The 26,660-nt window shown below is 34.6% G+C and overlaps 3 protein-coding genes across 3 annotated transcripts; 2 read left to right on the top strand and 1 right to left on the bottom strand.

The window, feature by feature from the left end:
* Positions 1–717: 717 nt before the first annotated feature.
* LOC142523946 (uncharacterized) lies at positions 718–3,737 on the bottom strand. Its single transcript, XM_075627681.1, has 7 exons — positions 3,509–3,737; positions 3,047–3,118; positions 2,411–2,478; positions 2,206–2,317; positions 1,546–1,620; positions 1,362–1,457; positions 718–1,168 (listed from the first exon to the last, which is right to left on the bottom strand). Exons 1-7 carry the CDS (start codon positions 3,635–3,637, stop codon positions 1,148–1,150), a joined length of 573 nt encoding a protein of 190 aa, XP_075483796.1. The 5' UTR covers positions 3,638–3,737; the 3' UTR covers positions 718–1,147.
* A 6,684-nt stretch (positions 3,738–10,421) lies between these two features.
* Positions 10,422–14,974, top strand: LOC142523938 (putative beta-D-xylosidase 2). The gene is given in 7 exon segments (XM_075627673.1): positions 10,422–10,853; positions 10,855–10,866; positions 11,642–11,923; positions 12,905–13,172; positions 13,247–13,597; positions 13,676–14,089; positions 14,163–14,974. Coding segments are annotated over 7 exon segments (2,319 nt in total). The 5' UTR covers positions 10,422–10,463; the 3' UTR covers positions 14,765–14,974.
* Positions 14,975–22,089: 7,115 nt separating this feature from the next.
* LOC142523934 (uncharacterized) lies at positions 22,090–24,727 on the top strand. Its single transcript, XM_075627669.1, has 4 exons — positions 22,090–22,218; positions 22,356–22,438; positions 22,529–22,944; positions 23,147–24,727. Exons 1-4 carry the CDS (start codon positions 22,197–22,199, stop codon positions 24,348–24,350), a joined length of 1,725 nt encoding a protein of 574 aa, XP_075483784.1. The 5' UTR covers positions 22,090–22,196; the 3' UTR covers positions 24,351–24,727.
* Positions 24,728–26,660: the final 1,933 nt, after the last annotated feature.

The following is a 26,660-nucleotide window of genomic DNA, read 5'->3' as shown; positions in this document are numbered from 1 at the left end:
TGATTCTAGTTGAGGCATGTTAATAGCGTGTGTAAGTTCTTGATTTATGCAACTCACGCATAAAATTTTGTATTCTAAAGTAATATATTATTGAAGTACCAATGCTATTATGGTAAATAATTTAAGAAAACTCACTTATCATGATGAAGATGATTTATAGACTGTGTATCGACTTAAAAACTGCATTTTTAACGTCTGCACAGGTCTCCCTCTGTCATATGGCATGCCAAGATGCGAAAGAAATCACGGGTTTAGAGTAATTTATCTTCCTCTACATGCAAATTCAGGAATGGCATGTGCCCTGAACGGCATTTGAAATACGTGAAGAACTATGTGTCCTTTTAAATAAGAAAACCGGAAACTTTCAAACCAGGAAATTTTAGGTTCAAGCGTTTGAACTTCTTTGCAAGAATTTTCATTTTCTACCCAATTATTTACCATATGAAAATATTCCTGCATGATCTTTAATTCTACCTTTCCTATGACTGATGTACTTTTCATTAATTTGATCACAAGACAGTAACATGTTTTCTGCTGCTTTTCATTTATCCTATATTTTTTCTTCCTCGATATTGTTGTTTCATTATTAGCACCATTTTCCAGGACTTCCTGATGCGGTACTGCAAAGGGCAGCAAAAATGTCTATGAAGTTGGAAGTAGGAAGTCATGGCAAAAGTTCGGGAGTCAACTTCCCCATTCAAAGTTGAGAAGATGATATATCATTGGTCATCCAAAACTTCTTGAAAGTTGCAGCTAACAAAGACTGCGAGTCTTTCTCTAAAACAGCTGTTGTCGACTCTTTCAACCTGCAGAATCGAGGAAAGTTGCTTCTAGAACAATACTAGAAACCATGTACAACACTGCAGAGATTAGCTTTGCTTCATGATTCCATCTTTCCTTGTGTAAGAAATCACGCTCCTAACATTCTTCGTTTCAGTTCTGTAATTGAGCCGGGTTGCAAAATTTTCTGTTCAATCTCTGAATTTGCATCACATACTTATGTATAGCTAAACAAAATTTATACATTCTTGTTTGTTCTTCAACAATAATTATTATTACGAGTACAAGATGTAAAACCAAAGACACGAGTTGATCAACGTTGTAAAATGTGTTGCGCTACTCTTTTCTTGATTGTCTTCGTTCCCCCTTACATGCCCATTTCCGGATTCTGAAACAAGCAACACAAATTCAACTCTTGGATTCTCTAATTCAACAGAAGATACTGGTGCCACTTTGTTCGTTTTACAATCAATATTAGGTTTGCTGTTCGATGATTGCGAATGTAATCTGTTCTAACATGTGGTTCATGAAATATCACAAGCAAATTGTTAATAATTCTTACAGAATTCCGGAAGAATTACCTGACTATGATGCCTCACAGGATCTAGCAATGCCGTAAAAATCCGAAGCAGAATGTACATTGGAAAAAGCATGCCACTAATCTTGACTATTAACATCTGCATATGTATTTTAGCCAAAAAAGCTCAATCAGTTTGTGAACATATACTAGAGATCAATTCAAAGGGTAGGAGGACAGGCACTTACAGTAAGAAGTGAAAACGGGTGTCCCCCGACGGCGAGGACAACATATATATGTCTGGTCAGAAGCAGAGCGGTGAACTGCAAATATGAGAAGAGGATATGGCAAATAAGGCAGCAAAATCATGAAAAATACAATAATAAAAAAATCTGGAGATATTCTCTTTAAGTCATTTTCATCTGCATCAAAATTATAGTTCAACACCGTGGAATCAACTGGCGTGATTTGGACATTTTTTCTCATACGTAATTTGAATTATATGGCAGCTCGTCTTAAACAACTACAGACTGTCACAAGATATACAAATTTCTAGCATAAGCTAGCAGAGGGGAGAACTAAAGAAGGCAGTAAGAGATTGATCTTCATCTCTCCATTAATATCTTCATAGATTCAAAAAATATTTATTTATTACATATTCACAAAAACACGACTTCGACCCTATTAGGATTTCTTGAAATTAAGAATCTAGTTTCACCAGTCATTCGAAAATCCTGATTCTGTTAATGCCAGCTAGCCTCTTTCTCAAGTGAAACCATGAAAATAGTACACATCGCCTTATGTATGAGTTTTCTTACAACACAACTGTCATATTTTAAAACGAATATATGATTTTTTTTTAAATTTGACCTCAAAAATTGAGATACAAGTATGAAAAATAGACTAACAACTAGAGCCACTGATCTGCAGTAAGTAGCACTTTTATGATCAGCTGCATTTTCAAGAATTTCTTCATCATTTTGTTGATCTGCCCCAGTTCTCGAGTCTTCCAAACTAAACCTATATGCAGCACAATATTAAATTATATCCAGATATATTAAAAATAACCAAAATATGTATATTTAAAGAAAAGAAAAGGACAAAATTGAATACCTTATTGTCACTGTTGTATCATTTAATTGTGTTTTCTGAGGTGGAGATGTATACCCAGATTCAAATTTCTGCAATAAAATATTTCAAAATATATCGATTTTTAATCAAATTACGTCAACTCCAACAGCCCTTTAAATTAAAAGCTATGCATGGCGTTGCGTAGCTTAAGATTGTTCTCAAGTTCACACAGATACAGATAAGATAGAAGAAATGTCCCATTCTTTGCAAAATATATAAAAAGAAAGCAGCTTTATTATAGTCCAAGAAAGCCAGTTTGCTGGGAAAGAGACATATAAAAAACAATTCCTTTGCCTTGCATGATTGATATGCTCATCTATAACACACTGTTTCGAAATGAAAAAATCCACAATAATTAAAACCATTTCATTACAAAGAAAAATAGAAAAATCCCAGTGATAAAAATCTTGAATCGATGTGATGATAGTAATATATCGTCCGATATCGGTTTAAAACAGATATCTGTTACAATCGACTTCTATAGTAATTTCGTTAAACCTTTTTCATATCCTTTTAGAATAAAGACGGAAAGGAATTAGTTGCTACACAATGCCCTCGCTTCGAGGTCGAGGGCGTGAGAATGATTACGAACTGAACATAAAATAAATATATGGGCACCTCTAAGCAGATTTCACAAGTTGTGTTTCCCTTTTCATTGCACCACCTCTGAATGCAATCTCTGTGTGCAAACTTCAAACAGAGAAGAAAAGAATCAAATAATCTATCAGATATTATTCAATAAAAATCAATAACATTAAATTCGAAACTGAATGGATGAAATATAAACAGAGAAATTTTCTCCAAAATACACTACTGCATAAAAATGTATAATAACATTAAATTTGGAGCTTACTGCCTGATTAAAAACAAAGAAATTTTCGGGGAAACTTTACCTGTTAAATGATTGTTACTCACTAATAACAATAAACATGAAGCTTAATTTATGATTTTTTTAAAAAAAAAAACAGAGAAACTTTCTGGGAAATATACCTTCAAATAAGATTAATCAATAATACTAACATTAAATTTGGAGCTTATTGTATGATTGAAAAAAAAAGAGAAATTTTATGGGAAATACACCTTAACTGTCCCAGAACAAGCACAAGGAGCCTCCAATCTTTGAAAATCTTCTTCATGGCATATTCTGCATGCAAATATTTCTCCAGAATATGATCTTAAATCAGATATCAACAACGCAGTATCACTCATTCTTTTCAAAACAAATATAAATATTAAATTAAAATGATATATTTGTTTTTTTTTCTCTCCCTGGCTCTTTGTTTCTTTCCTACTCTCATCAAATTTACGAGTTTTGTGGAATTTATATAAAATAAGCTTGACCGTGACGTGGGGGTGAATTCATCAAATATAATATTTATATTTTGATCCCTAGCCCATATGATGGCAACCGATAACCAAAGTGGGGGCGGGGCCTAGAAGCCTAGCTCGACGGCAATTTATACAAAAATTGGATTTTAAAAAAAGGACGTTCTCTTACTTTATAATTTATATATATCGAAGTTTATTTGGTTATTTTGGTTTATTTAGTTTTTTAAAAATAACCAAAATTGAATTGAGTAAATCGAAATGAGTAGGTCTCTTGTGAGACGGTCTCACAAATATTTATCTGTGAGACGGGTCAACCCTACTGATATTTTCACAATAAAAAGTAATACTTTTAGGCTGCCTTTGGTTTGGAGGATATATAATGAAATGATTAAGAGAGAAATGATAAAAAAAATGATTGAAGTAGAAATATAATATATAATGATAAAATAATACTATGTTTGGTACGATGGATAAGAATGTGATAATTAATAATTTTTTGATGAATTGACAAAATTGCCCTTCTATTTGTGTGTCGGCGGGGGGCGGCGGTCGGCTGGTGGTGGCGGCCGGTCGGTCGGAAACGTCGGCGGTCAGCCGAAATCAGTGGCGGCGGTCGGCCGGAAGCGACGGCGGTGGTAGGCCGGAAGTGGCGGCGGCGGTCGGACGGCCGGAAGTGGCGGATGCGATCGGCGGCAGTCGGCGGTCGGCCGGCGGCAGGGGTTGGTGGAAGGAAGTGGTGGTGAGTTTGGATTTAGGAGAAGGGTAAAATTGGAAAAATATGATGGATTAAGAGTGGGTTAAATAATCCTAGGGGGTGAGTAGGTATTATTTTAACCTACCTAATATAACCTAATCATTTATAGGAGAGATTGAGTTGGTTAAATAAAAATCGTACCAAACACTTGATTAGGTGAGTTTAATAATCATAAACTCACCTAATCCCATGAACCAAACACAGCCTAAGCATAAAAAGTAATTTTTTTCATGGATGACTCAAATAAGAGATCCTGTCTCACAAAATACGACCCGTGAGACTGTCTTCACACAAGTTTTTGTCAATCGAAATAATCGAAACCAAACCGTACGAATCAAATAACAGAATTTTTATAAAATACGAATCAAATTTCTATATTAAACAAAAAAATTAAATTAAATTAAATTAAATAGATTTGGTGGGTAATGGTTACCCGTATAGGGAAGCAGGAAGTTGGGAATGAGCTGGACCGCAACGTGCCGTTGAGTTGACCAAAAGCAAGTTGCCTATAGAAATATTTATATTTAGATCCTTAATCCAAAAGTATCCTTTATGATAATTCCCAAATAAACCTCGTGTGATTCATGCCAGTTTTAATTAATTCAGCGGACATTTTATAAATCTTTGACTCCCAACTGAGCTTCATGTGCATCTCATGCCAATTTTACTCAATTAAGTAAACATGTGAAGGTGCACTAACTAAGCTGAATCGAGCGAAATCGCTGGATATATCTGTACAATACGTCCCAAAGGATCCTCATGCGCAATTCATGCCAATTTTACTTCATTATGGATTGGACGGGGACGGATCTAGCATTATCGTTCTACGACTCTTTGCTATATTATGGTTTTAAATTTTTGTATCAAACTAGTTAATGTGATATTGATCTCCAACCGATTCGAATCATGAAAAATATAACTTTTCTGTTTAATCATGAAGATAGATGACTGTTTCGCGAAAATAGACATGTGAGACCGTATAACAAAAATCATAATTAGATTAGATTAGATGAATAAGTGCATTTTATCAATAAATGTTAGTCAAAATGCACTAATCGTTTGTAAGGATGCTCTCATTGAATGGGCCAAACTTTTATACGTGAGATGCATTAAAGATGAATCCCAATTTATATAACCAACCATTCGTCTTGAAAATGGCGCCAACGTATTTATTGCATCGATAGGGCAAATTTTTTAATTCAAAAGAACATTTATTGTTTTAGATTTAGAGTAGAATTTGTCAACTTTCGGAGCTAAAAACCTTTAACCAAGAAAATTTCGATCTAAATGGGCCCAAATCGTCCATCGGAATCACGGAAGGCCCAAATGGTTAACCAATATTCTGTAGGGCCAAATATTGATTTGTTTGCCTATTCGTCGATACGTAATTATTAATTACCTGTTTATGTCTATGAAATCATGAAATATTTATCAATTTATACGTAATATATAATTGAACTTTCCATTTTAAAATTTAAGCAAAAACCAGATGTATCTATTTAAACACGGCACCAGCTCATAAAATAAAAATTTTAAAAAAAATCAACCTTTCATATACAAACAACACAAACTTTTGGAGAGCATTAAAAATGGCAAACTATAGGGCTTCGCAGTTCTTTATCATATTTGTGATTACGCTTTCAATAGGTGTGTATTTTTTTTTTTTGAGTAGGTCTTTTGTGAGACGGTCCACGAATTTTTATATGTGAGACGGATCAACACTACCGATATTCACAATAAAAAGTAGTACTTTTAGCATAAAAAGTAGTACTTTTTCATGGATTATCCAAATAAGATATCCGTCTCACAAAATATGACATGTAAAACCGTCTCACACAAGTTTTTGCATTTCTTTTTATTACTATTTCTTTCATCAAAAGCTTTTGTCTTTCTGGAAGAAATTTGGAAATTTTCGACAAAAATCTTTTATTTACAAAATCTCCGGTGTTATAATTAAATCGGGAAAAAAATAATTAAATGACTAAAATTAATAATACAAATAAGTAAAAATAAAAAAAAAACATTGAAAATGATTTATTTTTTAAGTCTTTCTAATTTGTGTTTGCATGAATTATTGTTCTTCAATTTGTTTGCAGGTGCTAATCATATTTATGTAGAAGGGTATGTTAACTGTGAAGGAGGCCGCTACTACATTGGTTCTTGTAACTACAGAAATGAAGAAGATACCTATAAATGTAACGGCTACTGCCGCGGATCCGGTTGTGGATCCGGGGTTTGTGTTAACGCCAACCCGAACCCGGCAAAAAATCTTTGTCGATGCCTTGTTTCTTGATTAGCACAAAATGAAAATTTTTTAATATTGGATCTAATATGTTTTGATTTCTAGTCATCTATAATATTCGTTAATTATTCCGCTAAATGGAAATTGAAAGCGTCCAACTATTGTTACACATAACTGGAAATAAACAAAATTAAATGCGATGTGTTTGAAATCGTGGATTTAAATTTATGACAAAAACTTATGTGAGACGGTCTCACGAGTCGTATTTTGTGAGACGGTCTCACGAGTCGTATTTTGTGAGACGGTCTCACGAGTCGTATTTTGTGAGACGGATCTCTTATTTGGGTCATCCATGAAAAAGTATTACTTTTTTATACTAAGAGTATTACTTTTTATTGTGAATATCGGCAGGGTTGAGTCGTCTCACAGATAAAAATTCGTGAAACCGTCTCACAAAAGACCTACTCCAAAATCAAATGTTTAGGCTTAAACATCAAACAAGCCACTAATTAAAGACCGACATAGAATGGAGAAAACGATAGAAATCTGATTAATGGCCCGAGAAACAATAACAGTGCCCAAAAAAAGGATAATTTAAAGCCAAAAATTAGTACTGAACCAATTTATTTTGCGATCGAGAGGAAAAGAAAGACAGAATAAATAACCTATTCTTCTCCCTGTCCGTCTCCCTTCTTACCTTCACGTCAGAAGTTGCTCACTTCTTGAATATGACTTTAGATTTCCAATATTGGTTGATCAATTGGGTCGTATCATGATAAAAACTTCACATTTTAAAAGAGTCGATGCCTATAAAATATCTCCATCTGAAATTATTGATATAAAATGACTTCTAATTAAAATGGTTCCTAAGGGGTTACGTTAGATTTTTATTATAAATCGACTCAATCATTTTCATAAAACGAGAACATGTACTTAATAATTACCAGTGGAGCTTATTGTATAATAACATTTTGGAAACGTAGAATGCGATTGATGATACCTCATAAGAGCCCGGGTCATGGATGACCTGGGATATTAAATGGATTCCCAAAACAGTGACAAGATGCAGAGTGTTTTCTTCAATAGCCGGGCAAGGAGATGCCCGGGCTCTACTCCACGGGCAACCAGAAGCCCGGGCTCTCATATAAGCACCCGGGAGGCATTCTACCCGGGCTACCTCGATAACAACGCCGCACTCGAGTGTTTTAGAAGATAAGATCTTGTCTCAAGAAGCGTAACTGACAGAATCCTATTGATGTGACATGATGGAAGAGTAGGGTGGCATGACAGGAAGTCAACATCTAGAATGATCAAGTGGCAAGTATGCACTGAAAACAAGGTACATATCACATTTTCTCCTATAAATAGCAGATATGTATTCCATAAACGAGGAGAAATATTTCTTGATTCGAGGCTCTTGGCATTTACATATATCTTCACATATATTGTCATTCTCATTCATCTTCACCTGCTGACTTAAGCATCGTAGTGGTCACGTCGGACACCCCTCCGACGCTCATTCACGAGTTCATCTCCTTGTTTGCATGTCACAGTGGAAGTTATAGCTCACAGATTCATCTCCTTGCTCATTTCCTTAAACAAAACACAAATCAGATCCGATGGATTGTCCCGACTCCTCTCACTCGATTCACCCGGATCGCATCAGCGATATTCTTAATTTTGTTATTTTGTTCTATATTTATTTTCCAGTGGAGCTTATTGTATAATCACATGTTAAAAACCTGGAACGTGATATTCTTAATTTTTGTTCTCTATCAATTTTATCCGGTATATGTTTCATTCGTAAAATGATGGCAGACGAGACGTAAAGGATTGGATACTTGAAAGAAGTACGTGAACATTGCTTAAATCTTACACCTAGTGGAACCGCCCGATCTATTCAAGTCCAGTGCTGACGACATTCTCTTATAGACAAGTATTACATGATTTCAAATAAATAAAGTCAAATAAACTTCACAATAAATGACATCATAAAGGTTCGTGCCATATTTATGTGCAACTTGCTCACTTTACCCTAAAGAAAAACGAAAAAAAGTATAGAATAAAATATTGTTTTAGAATTTCTTGAAGAAGTTGAACTGAATAATGACGAGAATAGCAAAAGCAAAGCTGTAATTTTACATCATCCTTCACCACTTCCAATGAAACGGATAATACATTAAATTAATACTCTTAGAAAAAATTATACGTATATAATTTTAGTTGTTTTACGAAAAACGAGTATAGAACTCCCCAAATTTTAACCCGAAAAATGGTTTCGGCTCACATAACTCACCGTTAATATATATCTATATCTATATACCTATAAAAGTGTAGATAAAGAACATTGTTTTTCAATTGTGCAATGACAAAATTAACCTTCTATACACACTTGTTTTCCAATTGTGCAATGACAAAATTAACCTTCTATACACACTTCAAAAATAGAATGTAACTCCTATATTAATTTATGAAATAATTCATCTTTATAGTATATTTAAATGTTTTATCATTTTAATTTTTCCTCTACATTTTTTTCCAATGATTTTATTGTATTTTTGTAATTATATAAAGTGTGTATAAATGATATTGTTTTCTAATTGTGCAATGATATTGTTTTATCCTTTTAACTTTCTCTCTACATTTTTTTCCAATGATTTATTGTAATTTTGTAATTATATTTTTTAGTGAAATTTCTAATTAATTAATAAATTATAGTATCACAAAAAAATATATGAAAGTTTATTTCTTTTGTTACATTTCAAATTTTAATGGTGAAAATCATATCGATAGTTTAAAATCTATATTTAATAATTATTGTATGAGTTTATTTGATATTTATCATATAATCTTATTTGAATGTGCATTTCTTTACGGCAAAAACTCGTGTGAGACGATCTCACAAGTCGTATTTTGTGATACATATCTCTTTTTTGGGTCATCCATGAAAAAGTATTTTTTTATGCTACGAGTATTATTTTTATTATGAATACTGTTTCACATAGATAAAGATTCGTGAGACCGTCTCACAATAGAACTACTCTTTCTTTACATATGTTTATTTATTTATTATTTTAAAACTTATTTAACAAGAAATTATTAGTCATCAATGTTGGTCTACGAAATATCGATATATAAAATTTATTATTCATGATATATAATTATAAAAATAAAAAATAAAAAAATTATTTAGGAGGTTAAATTAAATATTATGAGTTATATTTTACTATCAATATTACTATTTCATTTGTTTTAATATATTTTTTATGAGTTAGTCACAGTGATTTTAAATTGATAATTATTTGTCTTTAGTAGCTTTTGTAGATTATGATTTATATATTGATAAAATCCATAATTTGGTTAATTTTTAGATTATTATGATTTATACGTGGTGTTTGAATAAATTATTTTTAAAAAATTTTATTTCAGTTCATTTTGTTCTATATATTATGTGCATTATAATTTAATATATAACATAAAAAAGTAAGTTATATAAGTTCTTATAAATCGTCTAATAGTGATAAGAAATTAAGCTCAAATAAATGATTAAATTACTCAAATTGTTTTTTTAAAAATTAATTTTTTTATTTTTATAATATAATTGATATTACGTATAATGTACGTGTATCATGCTATATATATATACACACACACATCCCACCACTTTCATATATAACCTCATGTAACAGGAGTAATTTCCCTTCAAAAAAATGAGGAGGTCAAGCGCCATCTTTTGCTTTGTTTTCTTATGTCTCCAATTGCTAACTTTCACCATTACCGAGGCCCGGCAGCCTTTCGCCTGCAGCTCGAGAGATTCAGCCAACAAAAGATTACCATTCTGCCGAGCAGATTTAACCATAGCTGACAGAGTGAAGGATTTACTGGGGCGCTTGACATTACAAGAGAAAGTTAGGCTGCTTGTCAACAATGCAGCCGCCGTGCCGCGGCTGGGGATCGACAGGTACGAGTGGTGGTCGGAGGCGCTCCATGGAGTCTCCAATGTGGGGCCGGGGACGAGATTCGGTGGCGAATTCCCCGGCGCCACCAGCTTCCCGCAGGTCATCACCACCGCTGCCTCTTTCAATGCTTCCTTGTGGGAGGCAGATTGGAAAAGTAAGTAAAATTATTCATTAACCTTTGATTTTCTAAAGTTTGATTAGATTACAGTTTTTGTAAATATTTTGACATTATGAGTTGAGTACGACATGACATGACCCGATAGAACGATCCAAGTCCTTTCCAGAGTATCATGGGAATTTCTGGCATGCTTTTATGGTGTGCGTGTGTCGTATGTTATCGGAGTAATGCAAATGTCATAGATGATGTCTCGTTACCTTCAGACATCATCAATAATTAGCATATTTAATAATAAAAAAGTTATATAATAGGCAGCGAATATATATTTCCTTTGGAAACCAATTTTTTCAAAAATCATTTTCACTGATTCTATGCCAGTGTAAATTCCAAATAAAAATTATTTAAAATTACATTTACAGCATTAAACTTTGTCACTCTTGGATATCTGCGCGTATGGAACACGCCCTTTTTTCTGAGAGTGTGCAAGAAAAGCTGTCAGGATTAGAGTACACATTTTCAAGAAAAAGGTACAAACAAATTTATTTGCAAGTTGCCACCAATCAGCTGCTACGTTTTTAGATTATGTCAGTGGGCTCGGTTTGCCCCATTGGTCTACAATGTATAATTCCCATTCATGACTCACTGTGCCGGTTAATTGGGATGTTAATTCGAGTTAATTAAGTATTTAATCCCAATCAAATATTTTAACCATACCGAAGACATAGTTCGAAATAATTAATTTATTGTCATGTAGATTAATCCATACAAACCAAATATTCGAGGACATATTCACTGTATATTCAATCAATAGGTCGTATCGGACGAGGCCCGAGCCATGTACAATGGCGGTGCTGCTGGCCTGACATATTGGAGCCCAAACATCAACATATTCCGTGACCCGAGATGGGGCCGTGGGCAGGAAACTCCGGGTGAGGACCCGATGGTAGCTGGTGTTTACGCAGCGAGCTATGTCAAGGGGTTACAGGGAACTGACGCCGGCGACCGGCTGAAGGTGGCGGCATGTTGCAAGCATTACACGGCGTACGACCTCGACAACTGGAGTGGGGTGGATAGATTCCATTTTAATGCCAAGGTATGGAATGATACGTCAAATTCATGGGCCATGTTGTTTCTTTATTAGACATGATATTGCTTTTCTGACAATTTATGACTTTTACGCCCCACTTTCCAATTCTCTTTATCATCGGTAAAAAAAACGGTCTCACGTGACGTATTTTGTTATACGAATCTCTTATTTGGGTCATCAATGAAAAAGTATTACTTTTTATACTAAGATTATTATTTTTTATAACGAATATCGATAGATATAAAAATTCGTGAGATCGTCTCATAAGAGACCCACTCCTTATCTTTTTCCACTAATTTATTATTTTGGTACTGAATTTATGATTCATGTTGGGTTTCTAAAAAAAAATTGAGGTGAGTCCAATTCACGAGGCTCAATATTTGTTTACTCGGCCATTATTAATTTGAAATTGTAAATCGAAATCGAAACTATTTTTTAAAGAAACAAAAACAAAATCAAAACCATTTTTAATGATGATTTATATATTATACCATAAACTTTATGATATGATGTACTGAATTTTGTCGCTAATATTTGATTTGCATTCGACTTAATGCATGTAAATTTAATACAGTATTATTGTTCACATGCATGCAAGATAATTTTTAATTAATATGTATAACGTCCATCATTTAAGCATATAGTATTGAGTTAAAACATGTATAGATATATCATCAAGAGACAATTATTCTTATATTTATGAGAGGGCAGAAAATTAGTCAAATTAAAGTAATAATAATCAAGAATTCTTCGTCCAATGCCTCAACTTATTATTGGAGGTGATTATACTATTAAGTTTAGCATGGTTAACACTTAATTTTATGGATGCTAATCTAATGAGGAGAGTCTTCCCAAGAAGTCCCATTAGCTTTGTTAGTTATCAAAAAGAGGCACTGCTGTTATTTTATAATCCAAGAGCAGAATCCATATTCCTTTAAACCAAGCTGGGATCGATTACACGTAAAGAACGGTTTTTGAATTGTTCAGGTAAGCAAGCAAGATCTCGAGGATACATTCGATGTACCATTCAAGAGTTGTGTAATGGAGGGTAAGGTTGCAAGTGTGATGTGTTCATACAATCAAGTAAATGGTATTCCGACCTGCGCGGACCCCGGACTTCTCAGGGGAACGGTAAGAGGTGCCTGGCGTCTTAACGGGTATATTGTTTCGGACTGTGACTCGGTGGGTGTTTTGTATGATAATCAGCATTATACGTCGACACCAGAAGCAGCAGCAGCTGATGCAATCAAAGCAGGTTTGTTAGTACTTGGAACAAACAACATTTAGCCATAATTTGGTTGATAATGCTGTAGATTTTATGAATTCCAGGTTTGGACTTGGACTGTGGGCCTTTTCTGGCTGTGCACACGGAGAATGCGGTGCGGAAAGGGCTGTTAAACGAAGAAGAAATTAATGGCGCATTGGCTAACTCTATCTCGGTTCAAATGAGACTGGGAATGTTCGATGGAGAACCATCAGCGCATCCGTATGGTAAACTTGGCCCGAAAGACGTGTGCAGCCCCGCACACCGAGAGCTGGCCTTGGAAGCAGCGAGACAGGGCATTGTTTTGCTGAAAAATGAAGGGCCTTCGCTGCCGCTTTCTCCAAGAAAGCACCGTCCCATCGCTGTTATTGGGCCAAATTCAGATGTCACAGTCACCATGATTGGCAATTATGCTGGTAATAAAGATCACTCAATTATATTTTTGAGCTTTCATCTAAAAGTAGGGGCTAAATTTTTCTGTGAAAAATGTGTAGGTGTTGCATGTGAATACACTACTCCATTACATGGTATAACAAAGTACACGAGAACAATTCATCAACCGGGTTGTGTGGATGTCGCTTGCTCTAGTGATGTGCTGTTTGGTGGAGCCATTAGAGCTGCACTCCAGGCGGATGCAACTATTATGGTAATGGGACTGGATCAATCTATTGAGGCAGAGTTTAGAGACAGGGCAGGACTGATGCTACCAGGTCGCCAACAAGAGCTCATATCAAAGGTTGCCGCTGCCTCAAAGGGTCCAATAATTTTGGTATTAATGAGCGGTGGTCCGGTCGATGTATCATTTGCCAAAAAATATCCCAAAATCCAGTCGATATTGTGGGTTGGCTATCCGGGGCAAGCTGGTGGAGCCGCCATTGCCGATGTTTTGTTCGGAACACACAATCCAGGTATGGAAAGAACTTTGTGTCTGGCTGGGACTTGATCCTTCTGAAATATTGATATTTGATGGGATTAATTTAGGTGGAAAGCTTCCGATGACTTGGTACAAACAAGAATACCTCAACAACTTACCAATGACAATCATGGACATGAGGTCGGATCCGTCAAGAAACTATCCTGGAAGGAGTTACAGGTTCTACAAAGGACCTGTGGCATATCCATTTGGGCACGGACTGAGCTACACGAGCTTCGTGCACACGATTGTGGATGGTCCAAAGGTGGTATCCATTCCTATAGATGGCCGCCACCACTTGAATTCCACCGTCGTTTCAAGCAGGGCAATCCGAGTGACTCATGCTAGATGTAACAGGCTCTCCCTTAGCTTATCTGTGGATGTAAAAAACACAGGCTCAAAAGATGGTTCCCATACATTGCTCGTGTACTCATCTCCACCAGAAGCACTTTGGGCGCCGAGCAAACAATTGGTTGCTTTCGAGAAAGTGAGCGTGCCTGCAGGAGGGCAACGACAAGTTGTTGTTAACATTCATGTTTGTAAGCATCTAAGTGTGGTGGATAGGGCGGGAATTCGGCGGATTCAGATGGGAGAGCATGCACTTCACATTGGGGATATAAGGCATCCCATTTCACTTCAAGCACAAACTCTACGGGTGATCAAATCCTGATCAAATGTCTATTTTTTCCGTAATTATGAAGCTGAAACAGGGCAGTAGATAAAGTGCATAATTTGCTGCTACTGTGCCTGTCTTTAGGCATATATCCCTTTCAAGGAGAAAAACAAAGTTTATTTTCATTAATGAGAAAAAAAACAAAAACAAAAACAAATAAAATATCTGAAACTATCTCAGACATGTAAAAAAGTATGATCCATTGCTTAGACCACCTGATATTTTCTTCTACATAGATGAGATTTATTACTCTATCTCTTAAGAAGGGAAGTTCCATATCAATCTTCTTGCTTCTCCATGCAGAACACGATTCTTGGAAGCGGAATCGTTGAACCATGGTTACTGTAAATCGGAGTAGCTCTCCGTTGCTTGGCAAGAATGTCTCGCCCAAACTGCTAAAGGGACAAATGAAGTTACAGCTAGAAACTCAACTTCAGGTGTTGAAGGTTGGTACCTTCTTTGAGGACTTCCGAGCCATCATGACTGCAAAGCCATGGATTTTCCATCCCAAATTCGTTTGCATAATCATGATCAATGAAGCCAAACAAATGCATAATTGCAAGCAGGCCGTGCTTATTTGGAGTCAAATGAGTCCAATGACTCAGGTCCATTCTTTTTTTGGGGTCCAAAATTTTTTTTACAAAAATTATTATATATAATACTAGATAGCCCCACATATGTATTTATAGAAGCGAAAGGAAAGATCCAGTTTGTGAAGAATTAGTGCGGCCGAAACATTAATTTTATTATTAAAAAAATCACTCGTAAAATTTTAAGAAATTATCGGTCCTCTCCGAAATCAAAGTCAAGAGTTGATGAATTAATCTAGCTGACAATAAGACGTTGTTGGTATGATTTACCAAACCAGTCTAGTTTCCTTATCGGGGTGGAGTAATGGTGGGAAGCATGGCGGATTAAGGACAAGTATAAAAATGGGAACAAATCAGAAAAAGAGAATCAATAATATTACCTTCGAATTAATGATTTATTCACTCTTTCTGAGGCGGGGATTCAAGATTTGAGACTTTCCTTTTGTTTTTGCTTTTGTAACATATACACGAGGAAGTTTCCAAATCATGAAATCTCATGCTATGAAACTTTGCTTGAGAGTGCATAGAAAAAACCCAAATATATCTTAAAATATGTATTCAAATATCAATATATATATTTAAAAAAGCTTATAGATTTTCATTTTAGGAGCTTGTATCTAAAATATTAAGAGCTTATAAGTTATATAATCTTATTTTAAAAATAATTTGTCCAAATATTTGTATAAAATAACATAATGAAGCTTAAAATTGTTGATATGTTTGATATTATAAGATCTTTTTGTAAAGATAATCATTAAAGGACATAACATCGTGAAATTGATCGTGAAATTGATACACATTGCTATTTTTAATTATCATTGACTATTAATCAATCTATATGTTATGTTAGACAATAGTACTTGATAGATGTTGTAAAATATATTAGTATAATTTCATTTTTAAAAGACATTCAAATTTAAAAAAAAATTGTTTGTAAAACAACTCTATCAAACAACTTATTTTGACATTTTATAAGTTATTTTAAAAAAAATATATTATCAAACAAAATTTCAGAGCTTATAAATTGTTTGAGAGATTTTATGAGCTCTGTCAAACATGCTATTAGTTCCAACTAATATTTACCGTGAGACCCAATTATTATTTGTCGATTGGGTCATTAATAAAAGTTTATTCATCAATATATATAATTTCATCGAAAATCATCCATACGACGAGGTATATCTGATCTCCAATCAACTTGGGCGTCATTTTCCAGCCAAGTCGACACGAAATGGGGCAAAGACTGTAGAACAGGGATTATCGTATCCAAGAATGGACAGCCCATCCCACGTATTATGTGTATATAATCAACTCATGCTGCGCTCTGGACATGACTTTCTATTGCTTGAAGTTTACTCCAAAACAGGAATTAGTTATCGGCTAAACAAATATACATTCAACACCAAAACAAGGGATTTAAATCTGTCTGAAAAGTGAAAAGTGGTAACTCGACTCTGGTGGGATGGGCTCGATGTCAATTAAGTGCATGCACTTCTATTCATGATTCACGGCCCTTGATCGCTTTGGTCATCTTTATTTGCTACCTTTCTTAAGCATTATTAAAAAATAATGATCACATTAATCCAGGTAAACCACGAAAGATTATACCGCACCGTATTTTATTTTTTATGCAAAAATGCTGGAAAAGAGCAAAATTGATTGTGCAAATTCATCGACACGGGTTTTTTTTTTTGTCCTCCTATGGACCAATTTTTTAAATTTTTTTGAGGTGATGAAATAACACTGGGCATATCAACAAAATGTCATGTCAACATTACAGCGAGAAACAACAAAATTTAGTAATTATATAACCAAAACTCTGTCTAAACTATCTTATGAAACAAATGTTTCTTGTATATAAAAAAAAAATCTTCCATTGCAGAAAGAGTTTTTATTATTCTAAATTGCAGTACATGCCAAGATACGAAATGAAAATAAAATATTAAGTGTGTCCAAAAGTTTGTGATTTGCTTGCAGTCAAAGGGACTGATTTTTTCCAATTTACACGTTCGGTGCCTCCCTTCCCTGCAAAGTTTCCTTCAATTATTTTAAATATATATGTATATATATATATACACACACACACACACATATATATTTTCTTAAGTGACAGCCCCAACCAACTAAAAGCTGAAATGGGCATGAGCAAAATGCGTGGACTGAAACCCAGTAAACAGATCATACGAGAAATATGTATAATAATTATATAAGCTCAAGATTTTTTATATTGACAAAAATCCACCCATTATTTAGGTGTCAAACTCGCCCAATCGTTGAAATGTATACGTGGACCAATGTTAGCACGTGAGAAGCTGGCACGTGCAGACAAGAGTCTTGAGGTCTCGAATTCACATTTCTGTCCTTAGGTCACAGTTTAACCGACAATTAAGTTCACTATGTATCGTGTGGCCAAGGTTGTTTACACTAATTCTAGAATGTCTTCCGCCTGTTCTTGTTTTTCTTATCGATACACAATTGGAGTATAGCCAAAATTGTGGCCAAATAGTAGTTTTAGATAAAAAAAATATGACGTTGATCACTCAATATATGAAAAACAAAGTCCCAAAAAGGGTGTCCAGAACTTTAATACAAGGTTAAGATTAAATTAATTTTGTTATCTCTCTTTTGGACAAAAATCGTACGAAATGGATTTTACCAATTTATAAAAGTAACCCTGATTTTTGCCCATTCTCATTGTGAGCAAACATGGCTTATGTGCAATAATACGTTTGGAATGTGGGCGGGTCCGTTCACATGTTTGTTGACTAACATATAATTCACAAAAATGAAAGAACTGTACAAAGATTGCAACTGTTCTATTTGGGTCGAGTTTGTTAGGACAATCAAGTTCCGCTTGTTAAGTTTAATAAAAACATAATACTGATTATATTCATCTGTCATTTCAAACCAGGGTGTTAACAACAAAAATCGAGTAAAACTTCGAATTAAATTCTTGCTCATAAAAAACTGAAACATACAAACTATTCCATTAGTTCATCACAAAATCGTCTAACCGATTGAGGTCGAGGGAAGTTTCAAGTTTCTTTTGGGATATTATCTCAACTTTGTATTATATATAAAGGTGAATATTTATTAATACATATAAGATATATTGAAAAATCAACGAACCACACATGTATTGATAAATGTTCATCTTTGGATGCTTTCTTAGAATAGTGTTTAAGATTAACATCTCATTTCTCTTGAGATCCGATTATCTTCCAATAAATCGAGTTACCACCTTAAGTGCGTCGAGATAGAAAAATCAATATGTGTATTACAAGCGACAGCGATTTACTTACCCAAACTCGCTTCCTAAGATTGAAATAGGGTCGGATGCTCATCCACCCATGCATATGCAATCGATTCAGGCGTAGCTATGTTATTTTCAAAAACAGAGATATACTACCACAATCATGATTATATTGTACAATTGATACAAGTACAGCACAATGACTAAAATTATACACGCATTTCATGATGACCTCGGTATTATTCTGCCACTACATAAAAATGTAATCATATAAATTTTATAGAAACAATAAGGTAATATTAGGGGATATTTTGATATTTGGATCAGTCAAATGTTATTTTGTATCCTTTTTTTTTTTGAAAAATTAATATAAATATTAGTAGTAGTTTCAAGGTAGGGATAATATATATGAAAACAAGGAAGATATTTTTAAAAATTCGTATTTATTTAAAATTACATATCCAATTTTTCCCAATACTGCGTATGTTTTCTACATAAAAAAAATCGATGTCTTGGTATAAAAAAAAATAAAATAAAACTGAAGCCATTGGATAACAATGTTAATTCAATGTGTGATAGTCGAAAAACCGAACATACCATACATTGCACATGTCTGGATAAAAAGTTATCATATATGGGGAGGTAACTTTCTTGTCTGCCAGGGTGAACAAAGGTGCCTTAATTCCCTAATACAGATAATGTGCGGATGGTTTTCTTGCATCCACCTTCTTCGATTTATAAAATCGTAAAATGTTATGTAAATTTGGTCTGAATTTCGCCGTAATTTTCAACTTCAACTAGACAGATCAGCAATGTTTGGTGTCATATCAACGCTCCATGAATAAATGACTGAAATCATATCTAGGCCAATTCGTGGGATGGCTTTTGAAATTTTTTTCCTTATTTAATATCCCAGCGTCGAAAGTACTCGAAAGTTGTTCAAACTTAATTTTTTTGGTTTTGGATTTTAAGAGTTAAAAGTTACCTATGTTTAAAATTTATTATTCGTATTAGTGAATACATGATCAATATAGAGGGGACTATAATACACCCAACATCATTCCGATCTTGATTATTTTACTAAAAACAGTGATATTTTTTTTTACCATAAGATCAAGCTCCAAACTTATTTCCTGGGTTACCATTAATTAGAGGGACAGCTAAAAGGTGATCCGTTAGGTGTAGCACATGTTTGGGTTCTATTGCCTGTGAAATCCGCACTACTTTTCATATAATTATTATTGCTCATAAAATCTTGGAAGATTTATTTTTACTTAAACTCGAAAATTTAAAGGGGTTAGATCAGTTAAAAGCTATATACATCGACGCATCTTTAAATATTTGACAAGCCCATAATTAATAATTTGATAAAATTAATATCTACCTGTGGATGTGTACCCATCCACATTCATTCATGTGCAGCTCATTAATCAATGTGGGTGAAATCTAAAGCAAAGCGAACCTCCAAAAGCCCAAAAAGGAAGCATGATTCTTGTGCCTTACGTCTAAGGGATCACTCTCTTTTATCCACTCTCCCAATAAATATTATCAATATAATGTAGATATATTGTGCACCCATCGTACACACTTATGTAAGTATCGATTAGGTGACACTTACATATTGAGTGTATAATTTTTCTATATTTCATCACATCCAATATTCAATTGTCACCTCATGGGTAATCACATAAGTGTTCACGGTAGTTGTGCAAGATATGATATATATACAGTGTAGATATGTTGCACATTCACTGTGTACACTTATGTGAGCACCGATGAGGTGACACTTGCCTGTTTAATATACGAGTTTTTTATGTTTCATCACATTCAATATATAAGTGTTATTTCATTCGTACTCACATAAATATGCACGGTACATGTTATGAAGTTGACTAAGCAAAAAGTGCATTGAAGATGTGTGATTTTAAGAATTTATGAATTTTAACCTCCAAAGTAAAGTGGAGAGGTAGATGGCTAATCTATGCATGTATCACGACCATTGTCCTTAATAATTATATTGTTGTTAATATTACGTCAATATTGTTGTAATGAACTTTTCAGCTCATAAATCATGACAATCGATTTTTTTAATATATATATTTGGATGAATGACATACATCTGTCAAATAAATAAATAAATAAATAAATATATATATATAATTTGAAGGAAAATTGTTAGATTCATCTCGAAAGTTCATCATTTATTTATTTTGAGCTTTGGTCTTTTTTAAATGGCTAAATTTGGTATCGGGACAAGTTTTTTGTTTTGTTTTTTGATTTTTTTTTTTTTAATCTCGGATTGTTAACAAGTGATGTTTGACACCATATCAATATTTACAGTAAAAATTATCAAATATCTGCTGAAACATCAATATCTAAAATAGATCACTTTACTTCATGATAAAAAATATAGTTAACGCATCATCTATCTGCTAAATTATTCTTTTCGTCTCGTAATAAAAATGAAAAAAAAGCATATGAAATATAAACTCAAAGGGCATAAAAAATTGGGTGGCTCATCCATTATTGTTATATTACTTTAGTTAATTTTGAACTTCTTAATATTTCCAAATAAATTAAAATTTGACTTATTTAAATTATTATTCAAAATGATGCAAAGATTGTGAGAAGATTTCGTTGATGTGTTTTTGATAAAATATGGAACTCTTGAACTTTTCAACTTTGAACGAGCGTTTAGAAATTTTTTTTTTAAAAGTTTATAAGATATAAAATAGCCAAAAACTTATGTGAAACGATCTCACGAATCGTATTTTGTGAGACATATATCTTATTTGGGTCATCAATGAAAAAATATTACTTTTATGCTAAGAGTACTACTTTTTATTGTGAATATCGGTAGGGTTGACCCGTCTCACAAATAAAGATTCGTGAGACCGTCTCACAAGAGACCTACTCATAAAAAAAAAAGTAATTTGACGTATTTTTATAATCTGTTTAAATAACGTTAGACTCACTCTACCTTATTTTTCCAGAATATATTTATTTTACATTTTTTTTATATAGTTATACGCTGTTTTCTATAATTATAATAATGAAAAAATATATAATATAAAATCTTCATTATTTACTTTAACCAAATATCTTATTATTGTTTCAAAATAAGATCTTAAAAAGCTATTTAAAATTAGTTTTGCATTATTAGGTCGAACTAATTCCTAGTCAAATGTAATTCGATTTATGATTGAGAAAACAACTTTCTTAATTGATTCACAACATTCGAAATCGAAAAATCTTATCCGGAGAACAAAGTATTTACGATTTGTAATAACAAAATAATATAAATTTGTTTGACCAAATCAAAACTCAATTTCTTCCATCTTGCCAGCCACATTGTGTGTGTTGAGCTCCACGTCAGCGAATTTTGATTTCTTAGGCACTTAATCCTGTTTAGTAAATCAAGATTCGAGCTATAATCACACTTAACTAAATAAAGATTTTGCTAAATGACACACATAATTTTTCTTTCTTCGAAATATCAATAGAAAAACATTATTCGCCATCACCATCCCCTGTGTACAGTGTAGGGGTCTAGAGAGAGAAAGAGAGAGGAATCTGGTTGCCAGCCATGGATCATAGCTTTATCTCAGGTCAAAGCTGGCATTTCTCGTTTAATGCCTTCTCCTGCACTATTTACTCCCTCTCTAACATTTGAACTTTTCATTAAAATGTGGCAAGTTTTTCTTTCACCCATAAATCATCTCAGTTGTTTTGGTGGTTGATTCGGATTCTTGGGTTTCTTCCATGGCTGCAGTGTCTCCGTCTCGCGGCGGGGGGGAGAAGAAACACTGGTGGTTCACCAATAGAAAGGTACCCGTCTTATATGTTCATCGTTTTATGCGATATTTTGAATGCGTGAACTAATTGATTATTGGGATACTGTTATGTTATCTTATGCAGATGGTGGAGAGATATGTGAGGGAAGCGAGGATGTTGATTGCCACGCAAGAGGCTTCGGATATGTCGTCGGCGTTGGGTCTTCTGGAGGCGGCGCTGGCGGTGGCGCCGCGCATGGAGGTGGCTCTGGAGCTGAAGGCGCGGTGTTTGCTGTATCTCGGGCGGTTTAAGGAGGTGGCGGATATGCTTCAGGACTATATTCCCAGCCTGAAATTGGTGGTCTCCGAGGATGCCTCGTCGTCGGGGTTATCGGATAGCTCGTCTACCCAGCATTCGAAGGAGCAAGTCCAGCTTCTGTCCTCCGACGGCGGCTGTCTGGATCGCAACGACACCGTGGTCAAGTGCTTCTCTGTGTCGGATTTGAAGAAGAAGGTGATGGCGGGGCTGTGCAAAAGCGTCGAGAGAGATGGGCAATGGAGGTATGCTTGAAAACCCATCCCCATTTTTCTTCTGCTTGATTATTTTAGATTCAGAGGCTGGCTTGTAGATCACGCGAAATCGCTTGCAGCCATTGTTGAAATTTCACCTAACCCGTCTTAGATTAAAGTTGGAAAATGTCAAAATCTCGTTTCTTGGCGAAAATTCTGTTTGATTCGTTGACAAATGTTAATTATCCAACAGGTATTCCGTATTAGGCCAAGCATGTTGCCACCTGGGCTTAATGGAGGACGCAATGGTGCTTCTCCAGACCGGAAAACGTCTCGCCACCGCCGCCTTCCGCCGTGAAAGCATTTCTCTGTCGGACGACGTATTTGCATCCAACAAGTTCCCTCTCTCCGACGACATTTCGCCTGACAATCATCCACAAAACCGGCCAAAAACCGAGTCCGAAAGCATTTCTCAACTCCTCTGCCAGATCAAACTCCTCATACGCCGCAAGACCGCAGCAATAGCCGCCCTCGACGCGGGTCTCTACTCTGAATCCATTCGGCATTTCTCCAAAATCGTGGATGGCCGCCGAGGAGCTCCACAGGGGTTCCTCTCCGAATGCTACGTGCACCGCGCCGTGGCTTTTCAGTCCGCCGGTCGAGTAGCGGAAGCAATAGCAGATTGCAACAGAGCATTAGCTCTGGACACTAGCTGCATTGAAGCGCTCACCATTAGAGCGACTTTATTCGAAACCATCCGATGTTTGCCGGATAGTCTCCACGATCTTGAACACTTGAAACTGCTGTACAATTCGATTCTTCGCGATCGAAAATTGCCAGGACCTGCCTGGAAGAGGCAAAACATCCAGTATAGAGAAATCCCAGGAAAATTATGTTCATTGGCTTCGAAAATCCAGCAATTAAAGCAAAGGGTCGCTGCAGGCGAAATCGGCCATGTCGATTACTATGGGCTGATTGGATTGAGAAGAGGATGCTCTAGATCAGAGGTAGAAAGAGCTCATTTGCTGCTAACCCTCAAACACAAGCCCGATAAATCCTCAAGTTTCATCGACAAGTGCGAGTTTGCGGATGACAAAGACGTGGATTCAGTTCGAGATCGGGCGAAGTTATCCGCTCTTCTCCTCTACAGAATGATACAGAAAGGCTACACTAGTGTAATGGCAACAATCTCTGACGAAGAATCTGCTGAAAACAAGAGAAAGAAGACCGCCGTGGCTGTCATCCTGCAACCCCCGGTCGCGAAAATGGATTCTACTCCGACAGCCATATCCGAATCCGCGAATGGCAAGAATAACAGTACCATGCTGGTGGCAACCCCGCCAGCTTCAGTGTTTCAAGGAGTTTTCTGCCGTGACCTCTCCGCCGTCGGGAATTTGCTGTCCCAGACAGGGTTTAACCGTCCGATGACAGTTAAGTACGAGGCATTGAGCTGTTAAGTAATGGGGATTATCAGATGGTTGGTTAACTCTGGCAAAATTGTATTCGTTGATCACTGAGAAATGAAAAAAAGCACGAAACTCCATTTGTAAAATCAATAATAATTTTGAATTTTGCGAAAAAAATATATAGTTTTTCAAGAAGTATTTGATCTTACACACAGGATTTCGTGCTATTTCGATTTTCCCATACACCGCGAATGCAATTTGCCAGTGAAGTCGGAGGAGGCAGCAAATAATGATGTACAAACGGGGAAGCTTCACGTACTATCAAAATTTACTTCTGTTCCAAAATATTGATATCTTGTTTATTTAATTTTCGATAAGTAGAGTATCCCATCTTTATTTATTTTATTATGTGTTTTTGTTAGCCGTAAAAGCTTTTATTATAATTTCAGAAGTTGACGAATAAGAAAGAAGAGCTTCTTTTTCTAATTTTGAAAATTTCTTCTGGTCCTTAAAATTCTATCGCCAGAATTCAATATAAAGTCTGAATCTGAAGAAAGGGGTTTCAACATAAATGCGGCAGAAGTTACCATTTTGGTCCTAACTATATTTTTAAAATGAAATTGACAAAAATAAAAATAAAAATACATTTTAATGTCCAAAATTTAATATTTTTAACCTTCTTACTATAGAGTCAATAAGAAAATTCTACTTGGCGACTTTAATCGCACATTTGTTAAGCCAATGCTACTACAATTATCTATATTTAATATTATTATTTTTTGCCTATATCCATATAATATTAATAGTCAATGTTTTTATCATTCCGTTTTATATTTATAAAATAAGTAGGTCTTTCGTGAGGCGGTCTCACGAATCTTTATCTGTGAGACGGGCCAATCCTACCGATATTTTCACAATAAAAATTAATACTCTTGACATAAAAATTAATATTTTTTCATGGATGATCCAAATAAGAGTCTCACAAAATACGATTAGTGAAACAATCTCACACAAGTTTTTGTTCTATAAAATTTATTTGTATATATAAAATTATATTTCAAATCAAATAACATATTTCCTTTGTAACAAATATAATATTATTTATTATAAAATTGGGAGATTGACTGATATTTTTGTTACTACAATGATGTTGTCCATCCAGTAGGTGTCCTAAAATTCCATTGTTTTAATAAATTATTCTAACTAATAATAATCCATAACTATATATCATAATTTACTAAAATAACGATAATTAAAAATGATTGCACTTAAAATTTTCTTCATTTTAACATATATTTCATTATTATCTATATATCAATTTATCCACACCTAAAAAAGATTATCCAATAAACAAAAGATCAAAAGATTGCTTGCTAGTAATTATTATTCCCCCAGTCCAGTGCAGTGGAAGCAGCAGAAGGCCATTATTTTTTGGCTTCGATCTCATGCCCGATATATATGCTTTCACCAAAAGGCTGCCAAAAATTCTGGCATTCGGTGTATATATATATATATATATATATATATATATATATATATATATATATATATATATTTGTCATTAATATTTGTTTGTTCAAACTACTGTCATTCATTAATTACAACTCAATGTTCCACGTCTACTCCACGCGGATAACCCGAGGAGCTGGAGAATAAATTATAAACAAACATAGCCCAAATGTTTTTTTTATGTAAATAAATAGCTATATTATTAATAGTCATTAATATCATTACTGTATACCAACCCGATCCATGGATTGTTTTATTAAACAAATACACGCAGGGGTATTTTGAAAAATTATATACTTACACTATAGAGACGTAAAATCCTATCATTTATATCAAACAATCTAATATCACAGAGACGTAAGATGTTATCATTTACATCAAACAATGACGGTGCAAGTCGACGTGACCGAACAATTGTTTTGGACAATTGGATGTAGCTCGAAGACACTGGAACCGAACAATTTTGCATCGAATATTGGAATTTTAAGATACAAAATCGGAAATGTGGATGTTCGGAGTGATCAGAGGTCTAATCGACTCACAATACGAGATGGGGGGGAGGGGGGGCGTTGGTGGAATGATAATGAGTAAATCCCCAGGCCAGCCAACTGCCATGTACTCAATGGAATTTTCAAAAGTTTTCATCTTTAATCAAATTTTGCAGAAAACTTACAAAGTACAACTTTTCTCCATTAAAGCATTTGGTCCACTCCATTTTTACACCATGGCATTGGCATCAAGCCAAGAATAATATGACGTCAAAAGTTATCTTGCTTCTTTGCAACCAAAAATATATACATATAAACACGTGAAATATATATATAATTTTTAGGATTTCTACTTTTTTTCTCT

Source organism: Primulina tabacum, chromosome 2, assembly GCF_025594145.1.
Source record: "Primulina tabacum isolate GXHZ01 chromosome 2, ASM2559414v2, whole genome shotgun sequence".
Classification (NCBI taxonomy): domain Eukaryota; kingdom Viridiplantae; phylum Streptophyta; class Magnoliopsida; order Lamiales; family Gesneriaceae; genus Primulina; species Primulina tabacum.
Note: the sequence above shows the minus strand (reverse complement) of the source record. Positions and strands in the feature narration are given on the sequence as shown.